The sequence below is a fragment of the Vanacampus margaritifer genome, chromosome 1, assembly GCF_051991255.1.
Source record: "Vanacampus margaritifer isolate UIUO_Vmar chromosome 1, RoL_Vmar_1.0, whole genome shotgun sequence".
NCBI lineage: Eukaryota > Metazoa > Chordata > Actinopteri > Syngnathiformes > Syngnathidae > Vanacampus > Vanacampus margaritifer.
Window position 1 is genome coordinate 23,147,176 of NC_135432.1, and position 11,396 is coordinate 23,158,571.

Genomic DNA, 11,396 nt, shown 5'->3' on the forward strand with positions numbered 1-11,396 from the left:
TAAGACTTTGAAAAGCTCTGTAGTTCATAATTTGATATAGACAATTTTTACGAGGATTTTCTTGGCTCGGGTCATAATTGAACCAGAGCATACTACATATGTCTGCATGGCAAATAAACAGTATGTAAGAGTTAAGAAGTGCATCTGAATGTTTTTCTCTCCAAACAATGAGACAATCTGGAAAATTCCCTTATTTTTGCTGCTGACATCACATGATACAGGATCTCCCATTGCTTTAGTTGTCTTTCGAATAATAATAATAACAATTATGCATCAGATTTATATAGCGCTTTTCTTGACACTCAGAGACGCTTTACAATGGAATGGATACATTATTCATGCACTCACACATTCACACTATGGTGGTGGTAAACTACTTAAGTAGCCACAGATGCCCTGGGGCAGGCTGACAGAAGCGTGGCTGCCAGTATGCGCCTACGGCCCCTCCAACCAACACCGCACATTCACGCTATTCATACACATGTGTGAGTAGCACTGGAGATAATGTGTGGGAAGTGCCTTGCCCAAGGACTCAACGACACATGACTTGGGGAGAGCGGGGATCGAACAGCCGACTTTCACCCTGAGCCACGGCGGCCACACTGTAAATTCTCAGACAGATTTTTTTTCTGTAGGCTTCAACACTCATTTTGCGGCTGCTACCATATTATGTGATGTGCTTAAATGTTACCATGAAAAAGGTGCATCAACTCAAATATGTACAATACTGTATATAAAAATGCTTTGTGTACACTAGAATGTTTAATTGAAAATCACGTCTTGAATTTGAGCAATACAGCAGCATATGATAGGTCGAGTGCTGCATGTTAGTGTTGGATTCTACGCTTTCAATTGATTTCATCAACCTCCAGGGTTTTTCTTTGTGAGGATGCATATTGATTTTGATGGTGTAAATGCAGGGAACAAGCATAGACCGTGACGCACGTACATATGTTTATTTGTGATGGTCTCTCTCCAGACATGAAACGGGTCAAAAGTCAAGTGATGCAGGAGGAGAAGAAGAGAAAGGTACTGCACACGTGCACGCAGATACACACACTAACACAATTGTGGTTCATTTATGTTGCACATGACATGCATTTTGGCAGTCTTGACAAGCTTGTGCGTCTCAGAGCGGGTAAAAAAGCAAAAGAGGTTTTGTGACGAGATTCCCCTCTCTTATCCACTGTTTTCTCTCACATTGCATGCAATTTGTTTTGCTGGTTGCTGTACTGTAAAGTAGCCTGCCCTGCATGATTACTGTACACATCCTCAACTGCCGCAGTTTTTCTATCACTGAGTAGCTTGTATATCAAATTCTTGTGAGCTAATCCTTACATTTTTTATTCTGCCAATTAAGGTCTTCCTTGTGTTTCATTTCAGGGTTTATTTTAATTAGATTTTTTTTTAATGAAGACACTTTTGGGCTCTGCTCAAGTTTTTTTTTTTTGTCTTAATATGGTACTCTTTCTACAAGCTTACGGGCAGAAAATCAATGATGCAAAAATCACGTCAAGATATTGTCAGACAACCAGGGAACATCCAATCGGATAATAGTAGGGGACTTATTATTATGATTTCAAGGGGTTTCTGTAATCCACTTTCAGTTTCTAAAACGCCAATTAATCCAAGTTCTTATATAAGCAAATTAAAGCTTCAGGTAAGCTCAATTGTGATTATGAAAAGCCCTTCCACTGTTGAACTATTGCTATTCAGCGCACATTGTCTTTTTGAACGTTCTCATGTTTGCTAGTTTTTGACACACACTGACAGATCCCATAAGGTCAGGTAGGTTGCATCAAACGGAATAGTTCAGTGGAGCATGTGACGTGTGAGTGTTTGTGTGTATGTGAGCATGTGCTTGTGTGCGTGCTTAGGCACAGATCTTCTATTCCTCGTTTATCTTGTGGGATATGTTCCAGAACCACCTGCAATAGGTGAAAATCCACAATGTAGAGCCCACATAATTTTTGCTATGCTATACACACACACACACACACACACACGCACACACACACACACACACACACACACTTTCTAAATATTCCTTAGATCTTGTTCTCACTCTTTCACTGTCAAAAAATGGGGTAATATTATAAACATCAGTTTGAGAAAATGAAGATACTGACTTACAATTCTCCAAATAAGATGTGAAGTGTGCTTACTTTAAACTGTTTATTTGTCGAGTTGAAGTTTACTTTAAAGCTGGTGCATGAAAGAGAATTAAACATTGCATTTTTAAACCGAAATGTTCCGTCAACGTGTATAATTTCATCAAAATAAAAGCCTAATGCTCTCATAATGTGAAAAGTCACATAAACCTAACTGCCCAGAAACCCTAACCAAACACACACACATGGAGCAACAACATACAACGCAGTATGCATTAATCACAGTAACTATATTCTGTCTCTGTCACCCAAGACACAAATTACCGTAAATTTAATTAAATATACGGTTACAACAGTCTTCAAATGTCATGCTTATGTTAAGCTTATTTTAGTGTGTTTCAGTCAATATACAGTAAGGCTCAGTTCAACCACACACACACACACACTGAGCATCCCAATACAAAGCTGCAGTGAGGAAGGTCAAATGAAAAGTGGTTTGTGTAAGCACTGCATACTGCTCTTTTGTTCTCTTCTATGTACTTACCTAGCCTTTGATACACTTATTGGCCTTTTTCTTATTGAGACACAAGTATAGTGTATAAGTAAGAATATAAGTGCTCCAGAAAATCTTTGCAGACTTACTCCCCCCACTAGGCAAGTAAGCATGAAAGGCAAGTCAGTGTGCTGCACTTAAAAGTTACTTTACTTATATTACATAATCAAATACATACAAGTAGGAAATAATGAGGGAAATAAAGAAGAAATAATGCTTATGCAAGCGGAAAACTAAAACCAGGTGACTATGTCATACGGGTGTAAATCGCTTGTTGCCTCTTGATTCAATATGATAACCATTAAAAGAGCTACAATTTGATCACCAATTTTCATATAATAATAATATAATATTTTTATATTATAATATTTTTAAAAATGTTTTGACTTGTGCTATATTTCCATGATTTAATTAAATTACAGATACTCAATGTACTACAATGTATACAATTTTAACGTTTACTAACCAATGTTCCTCAGAATTGCAAAAAATTAAAAAACTTAAAAAAGCATTTCAATCATGTGCGCTCTAATTTTTGGCCCCAAAAAGCAACAACAAGAAAACAATAGTGTTAGTAAGCTTTTAGGCATGTGTGGTCAGGGAGGGCAATGTCTCACCTGCAGTGGAAGAGTACAAATAAATAAATAATGCCTACATAAAATTATTTAGCATTTTTGTTCTCTTGTCAGCTTTCTATTCTTTTTTTAATTGAAAAATGGCCATGATTTCATTGTTAAAATTGCTAAATTTACACATTTCCGGTTTAAATACATGGGCAAGATGGGAAGTGAGGCAGCAAGAAGCCAGCCTCACCTCAGATTGCGCAATCCCTAACAAAAAGCAGAAATAGTATAGTAACATCTATTCGTCAAATTACTGTACTATTACCAGAGCAGGTTATTGGAGTGTGTTTGTTCTTCACATCTCCAATATGATGCTTTCAGACACTTGTAATATCCATTCACATTTGACATATTCAAGCTAATGTGTTTAATATTTGCATGTTAGATTTTTAGCTTTTGCTGATTGCATCCAACCACAGCTAAAACAAGGTGAGGCAGACAGCATTCTGTCCCCACACTGTGTACTGTGACAGCTGCGTATAATGAAGGTATTGTATGAGAGCTCACATTGGTGCCATTTTTCTGTGTAGCAAGTTTGCTCTTTGACATTGTCAGACTAAAGGCTGATCTCATTGGACTGTTTAGCTTACATACGGTGAGGGAATGAATGCACAACTAACTCCCTGACAGCGTCACAGCTTTTTGCCAAAAATGATTCAATTCAGTCTCTACCAGAGGAGAAAGTTTCTCCAGTTTGCACTCACTGTGTCAGCTACAACAGTGTCTGACAATCTTTTGTTGAACAGACTGTAGTTAAATTATGTGAGCATTATAGTAAAATAGCTTCAATTTTTTTCCCATTATAAGCCTAAATAAAAAAATACTTTTTTGCACATGTAGTCATATAACGAGCTTAGTAATTTCTGGACTACAAGCCGCTACTTTTTTCACTTGCATTCGACCCTGCGGCTAATACAAAGGTGTGGCTTATCCATCAGATCACAAGGGGGCGCATTATAAAGAAAGCGCAAGAGTGACAGGCAGAACAAACCAAGCCCAAATACAGTAGTAGAGACAGAGCGAGACAATTTGCGCCATCATTATGGAAACTAAAGTAGCGGTAACATTAAAAACACCTGCGGCTTACAGTCGGGTGTGACTTATTTGTGTAACAAACACGAGTATTCCCCCAATTTAGCTGCCGCGGCTTATAGTCAGGTGCACCTTGTAGTCCAGAAATTAATGTAGCTTTTTAAATAAGAAATTGCATTGGCTATCATGCTCTTTGTAAATTACTGACAAAGAATCATTTTTTACTGTCTGTTAATTTAATGGCAAATGAACCATTGTTTGCCTCATAAATCTGACTATAATATCAGTACTTCACCAGCCATGAACCTCACCACGCGTCACTGCTAAGCTTATGGTGCACTGTATTTATTTTATATTAGCCTCATGCACTATCAGTCTTATCGCCGACAAATGTTTTCACACTTCCCTCACATCAATAAGAAAGGGATTGTGAACTTCAGTCTAATGAGTCCGCCTTCGGAAAGCTAAGGTGCTTGCTCTCAACCCTGATGCTGTAGAAACTTTTATAACGAGTAATGGTCCAAAATCCCTCTTGACTGTTGTGCAGGTCTCACCTGCAATTACACAAAAGCTTTGTTTGAGGTTATTACTGCCAGACGGGGCTCAACTACTAACTAAATACCAAGGTTCAATTACATTTCTACCTCGCACTGTGAATGTTTGTGTCCAATAAAACATGGAAACAAATGGTAACAGTGCGTGTGGTATTAGTTAAAGCAGACAGTTTTTAGTTTTATTGTTTTAGTTATCGTGATTTAAATGAAGATTAGGTTCGATTTATGACCAATCAATCCAGGCAATTCCAGTGGGTTCTTTTTTCTTTCTTTTTTTGCAACTGTATGTGTGTTGATCTTGATTTGCCTTCCAGCCACGAAAGCTCTTAAAGATTTTTTTTGTCATCTCTCTCTCTCTCTCTCCTTTTCTCTCTCTCTCTCTCTCTCTCTCTTTCTCTGCCTCACATAACTGGATTAGGTCTGGGCTTTTAAGAGTGAGGGGCGGTGAGAGCAAGGATTGAGGTCAACCTAATGAACATTCATCTCAGTGCTTTGCTTCAGCGATACACAGACAAACCGTGATGTTGTTTTTTCCCACTTTGAATTCAATTAGATATACCCTTCAACTGTAGTTGGACAACGTTTTATTACCTTAAAGCGCTCTTTGTGTTTGTATTCCACCAGTTCCCTTTTTATCACAGAAACTGTGAACTGTTGTGCCTGTACCAATATGACAGGCATGATGACTTATTTTAATTAGACCAGAGGTGCTCTAGGGGTCTCCAATATTAGTAGAACCCTCACCCCACGTATTGTTTTTGCACTAGTGTCAGCACTGCGTGACAGTGCTGTAAGCAAGGTCATTATGTCACCCCAGTGCAACTTTGCGTTGGAAAGGTTTACATGCAAAAGGAAGGTCCAGGAAAAAATCAAACATGCCAAAAAACAACTTGATGCTTAAGCAAACCAACATTTCTTTTTATTTTATTTTATTTTATGGTATTGCATTTGTGTAAATTAATCATAACTCCATTGTTGTTTACACTAAAGGTCAGATTTCTCAGGGTTTGGAAATGTCTTTTAATGTAAGTCTTTGGTGTCTTTTCAGAGCTGTTGATGCAGTGTGTAAAGACCAACAATATGAAGAAGGTGAGTCTCTCTGTGTAAAATTTGATCATGTTGATGGTTCTTCTTTGGAACTGAAATCGGTTGTTTTCTATTGTGAAACTCAATGAAATGCATTGTTTTGTATGGGGTGGAAACAGCTGCAGGAGCTGCATAAGAAAGGATGTGACCTCACATGTGTTGACCAATCAGGCTGCAGCCTGCTGCACCATGCCGTCAGTGCGGGAAACAAGGAGATGGTCCGCTTCATCCTTGACAACGGTAACTGTGATCATATGCCGCCGTCGAGTCACATGACCGCATGAAGTACACTCATTTACTATCTGTTTGATTTTGCAGCTCCAAATGAACTCATTGATATGACGGAACACATACAGTGAGTTCATGTTTGTCTTTAATCTTATTAAATGTGTCAAATATATGGTCAGTCTCGACAGTAGAACCTTGCAGATATAAATATATATATATACATATATATTTATGTTTTATTTTATCATTTGATTTTCTTCTTTTTTTTAATGAAGAAAAATGGCACTGTATTGTGTAATATACCAATAAAAGCAGAAAACTGGCCAAGCGACAACTCGTAGCGACAAAAAGTTGGGACAATAAGTTAAGGTACCACTGTACAGCTAGACGGACAGACATCAACAGGCACCAAGACAAAAGCAGTATTTCTTTGGATCTAATGCTGCTTCTGCTTTTCAACAGCGGCGAAACAGTTCTTCATCGGGCTGCGTCACTGTGTCACAGGAGTATCTGCCATTATCTGGTAGAAGCAGGAGCCTCGCTGATGAAAACCGACATGCAGGTTGCTTGAGAAAAACAGCATCATAATACACTGAACTTTATTTAACTAATTTGCTCCCAAAAACGTATAAAAACGTTCTATTTTAAATATTGCCATGGTCCCAAAAACGTATTAATTTTTTAAATGTTTTTTTTGTTTTGTTTTTTATGCTAGAGCATACAGAAAGCAATGGTAGTTATTACAAAAAAAAACGGCCAACAGGTGGCAGCAGAGTATAAGAGCTCAACCAGGGCCATGTTGCAAGAAGCTCTTTTCCCCAGTGTTTTCAACAGGTTTGTGAACAATGAGGAAATGAAGCTATATTCTAATGCTAATTGCTGCAAAACGGAAACAGATACAAATATTATTTTTTCCTGATGAAAGAAGAGACTCTAATGTTTATAGCAATGAAACACAATATTCTGTGGGCTTTGCAAAATCAGTCAAAATCCAGTAAAACAGCCGGATGCGAAGGGGGTTGCTTCAATGAAAATGGCTGGGAGTGAATGAGTTAATATAGAAATAAGGACACAATTAAACATTATACTTTGTATGTTTAACACTAAAATGTTCAGCCAAACCTTACAACGTAAGGTTGCTAGCTTCATGCAAACATGCAGTTTAATGTGAAAGACCAGATGGGTCGATGTTAAGGTATTGGCAAATCTTCAAACAACTGCTACTGTAACAATTCATAGAAAAATTGCACCTTCTTTTCCTATAAAATGCATAAAGGTTTGTGGTTGTAAAATGACAAGCGGTGGTAAAGTTAAAAAGGGGGTGTGAATATTTTTCACAAAATGGATATAGTATTTGCTACTAGGGCCTTCTTCACTGGGGACTTCAACCTAATCCAACTCTTAATACATCCATTATCACTTTGCAATTATAGAAACAATCAATAGCATACAAAACCGCAATACAACAGCACACAGCGGTGACACATAGATCATCTGGAGCAATTCACATCTAATAAAAACAATATTTAAAAAACAATAAAATGCATCGTAATCAATAGAGATGCTGATCACTTAACGTATTGTTGTGTGCATATGTTGCAAGAAGTTTTGCTCTGAACAATCAATTAGTGGAAGGAAAAATTCTGACGTCAAATCTGATCGAACCAAAAAAAACAAAAACAATTCTGAGACGGATAACAGCGCTATTCCTCTGGCCGGCGGTCAAAGGTTTGAATGCTGCAGCAAAACAAGAAAAGACCTGGAAGTTGTTGACTGGCTGCTAGTCTGCCTGAACACTGTCAAGGATCCCTAGAGCAAGACACTGAACCCCCAAACTGCTCAGGGGCATTTCATCTTATGACATCCCTCCCTTGCCTGCATGTCGGTGCGGATTTGATTCTTTGCAGTCTAATGCGTGCAGTCACTGCTGGAGAGTGTAAAAGCAAGGCAAGTTTAGTTGGATTGCACCAATCATACACCAGACAAATCCAAAAGGAGGCAAAAAATAATTATTAAAGGTTAAATAGAAAAGTACACATTTATTCTATTAAAAACTAAAGACATCTTTCTCTCTTGTCAGGGTGATACCCCAAAGAACCGGGCCGAGAAGGCTCAGGATGCTGATCTGGCAGCTTACCTGGAGAACCGGCAGCACTATCAGATGATCCAGAGGGAGGACCAAGAAACGGCCGTCTAAGCATCTTCACAACCAAAGTGCAAGAAGCTGCCAAGTGAGAGTGGAGCTGTGCCAAAAGTCACCACGATGAGGACAAGTAAACATATTTATCAAGAAACAACTCAGGACATTTGATTTCCTGTTGTCTCAATAGATCATAAACGGTGTGTGGAAAACATTTGAAATAGCTACAAATATCTGAGACTTTTTTTTTTTTTTAACTTTACTTTTACATGATTTACCAAAACAGACTTTGCCATGAAGGGGCCATTCATGTGAATATTACTTTTTCTGTTTGGACCCAAAGTTTTCCCTCCAGAGGACTGACAAAGCATAAACGAAACTAGAAGCTTTTAGCAAGCGTGCTGCTATTCTAGTTGTATTTTTTTGTTGCCTTTTTTGTTTTGTTTTGTTTTTTACAAAAGTGTGCGTAGTAAATTATTTTACAAGTTGCTTGCACAACAGCTAGCCAAATATTCACATACCAACAAAAAAAAAAGAAGATAAGAATCATTTTAGAAACTTTAGCATTTGATGTTAGCATATTTAACTTGCAAGATTATTTACTTTATTTATATTTGCCAATTATATCTTACAATTAAGTTGATACACTGGTTGTGAAATATTTTTTGTTTGTTGTTGTAATGTAGTTTTTAAAATTCCATGTCATGAGGTAATAAACATTTTTCCAGTGGTTTTCAATTCCTGCTCCTGTCGCCATATCTGTATATATATAAAAAAAAAAAGGTTCCAAATGGATGAGCTTTTCACAGTCAGATATTATTCTAAATCAAAAGGAAGTCCTCCTATTCATTTTGTATGCCATTCTGTAGTAGATGTCAGTGAGAAAGGAGGTCAAAATTTAAAGGTAGGGTCTCAAGTTTTTACCCTTTTCGTCAACATTGCACCTGCCTTCAGCGACCCCCCACCCCCACCCCTTCCGACCTGTGATTGGCTGGAGGGGTAAACATTGACTTTCCGTCCCTCTTATGGCAAAACACAACAAAATGGCCAAATACACACTGGGGGAGGTGGTTGATGACAAAATCAACACCACACATTAACAGAAGGATTTCATGTGTATACATCCAGTGTTTATGAAGTGTTTATTTCTGAGTGAAAACTTTGGACCCTCCTTTTAAATAGCTTTGTTTTAATTTAATTTTATCTCCTGTCCACATCACTACATTGTCACAACATTAGTTAGCGAGTTCATTTAACCACAGTAATTGCAATTGATATTACTTAAAGATGGCCCGCCCCATATGGGGGTCACTTTACAGTCATTTTGTGAAATGTGCTTGTATTTTGTGTGTCTCAAAACTGTTCGGAAACCTGATTCACAAGAAGTTCATTTTCCAGGTGCGATCCATTCCATTGTTACTTCAAGTCAAATTTGGCAGATAAAAGTCTGGAGAGAATATCAGGTATTGAGTTGGCATTTGGAAGCAGTTTGGATGGCATTTACCTTACGAAATACAAGTCAGGAGAGCTCAATGCAAGGCAAGGACACCATCATTAGGCTGGAGAAAACGGCATACTGTATGTAAATCTATAAGGCAGCAGGTCCAAATGCTGCATTTCTGGATGTATACCTCCAGTATCTCACAAAAGTGAGTACATCCCTCATGTGTTTGTGAATATTGTGTTTTCATGAGACAACACTGAATAATGTAAATTAATCAGTGCACAGCTTGTAAAGCAGTTTATCCTCTCCTCAAAATAACACAGCACAGTCAATGTCTATCCCACTATCAATAGTTTGTATGGCCAGCATTATTTTCCCAGCAGAGTTTCACAGGTTGCCACAATGGTGGTGTGACTGCATCAAGGGTTGACTCTGAGCCACTTCCTGTTTCCTCTGCTGACGGACGGTTTGACACATGAGATCAGACAGGAGTGATCTGAAAGGGAGGCTAGTGGAATGGTGAGGTTAAAGCGTAGGACAGACAGGACAGGATCTGGACTGAGCGCATCAGAGGAACGGGACAGAAATGGAAGGTTTGGAGACAGAGAGGTCAGATTGAGATGGTTTGGACGTGCAGAAGAGAGACACTGGATGGTTGATGATAGCAATGGAGCGGCAAAGAGAAGATTTGTTGCTGTGGGGAGGGAAGACTTGCAGAGGACAAGAAGAGATTTGCTGTGGCAAGAAGCCCTGAATAGGGTAAAGCCTAAAGGCTAAAAAGGAGAAGGAGGGATGGAGTCTCATTTCATCACCTGCTGAGGTAGTTTTCAAGGCGGACACACCCTAACATAGAAGATTATGTAACTTGAATCACATTTGAAAATCAAGATTTTCAAGCAAATGTGCCTTTTGTTTTGGAAAGAACCGCACACAAACTTGACAAGCCACCAGTGTGATAAGAAGCGGAGTCCTCAGGGCACCTCATGAAGCAGATATCTAGGAGGGTGCGCTGGAGACTATTTAATTTGGATTAAAGGATTATGCTTTTAACATTGGGGGAAAGAGCTGGTTGCAACACAAAAGATTAACAACAACTGCAACATCTAACTTCATCTGTCCCTGTAAAAGCCACAAATACATGTCAATTACAATCGCTGGTCAATGATAGCTGGTCAAACATTTACTAAGGTTCATAGGTTATGTGTTAAATTGAGATTACAATAAAGTAATACACAATTCAGAAAGTGGTTTGAGACCATTTACTAAAGTGTCAGTACAGCTACCTAATGTAATGCAAGTGCAAGTGCAGATACTGAATGCAAAGTGTGTAATGTGTAAATTTGTGTTAATTTCATCAAAGAAAACTAAACAAAAATAACTTGGTCATTGCACATTTTTCACTAGACTAAAACTAGACTAAAACTCTCATTAATAAACAATAAATGGGACTATTGTTAGATATTATTAACATTTTAATTCTTTATTTCATATGTTAACCATGTTGAAATGTTTTATAGATGTGTAAAGTAGGTGAAATAGTTTTCAGTATGCATTTTTGTCGACTAATGAAGACGAGACAAAAATGTACTTCACTTAATAAAAACTGGACTAAAATCTATGGACAT

General features: G+C 38.0%; 1 protein-coding gene across 5 annotated transcripts in view; it reads left to right on the forward strand.

Annotated features, from left to right (window-relative positions):
- LOC144063020 (diacylglycerol kinase zeta-like) overlaps window positions 1–9,065 on the forward strand; it is a 73,964-nt gene extending 64,899 nt beyond the window's left edge. For all 5 annotated transcript variants that reach the window (XM_077584953.1, XM_077584943.1, XM_077584928.1 and 2 more), the window contains 6 exons: window positions 980–1,029; window positions 5,922–5,962; window positions 6,079–6,199; window positions 6,278–6,314; window positions 6,650–6,749; window positions 8,268–9,065. In XM_077584953.1, the coding sequence (XP_077441079.1) occupies window positions 980–1,029; window positions 5,922–5,962; window positions 6,079–6,199; window positions 6,278–6,314; window positions 6,650–6,749; window positions 8,268–8,384 (466 nt within the window). In that variant the 3' untranslated portion in view covers window positions 8,385–9,065. The remainder of the gene's footprint in view (window positions 1–979; window positions 1,030–5,921; window positions 5,963–6,078; window positions 6,200–6,277; window positions 6,315–6,649; window positions 6,750–8,267) is intronic.
- The last annotated feature ends 2,331 nt before the right edge of the window (window positions 9,066–11,396 follow it).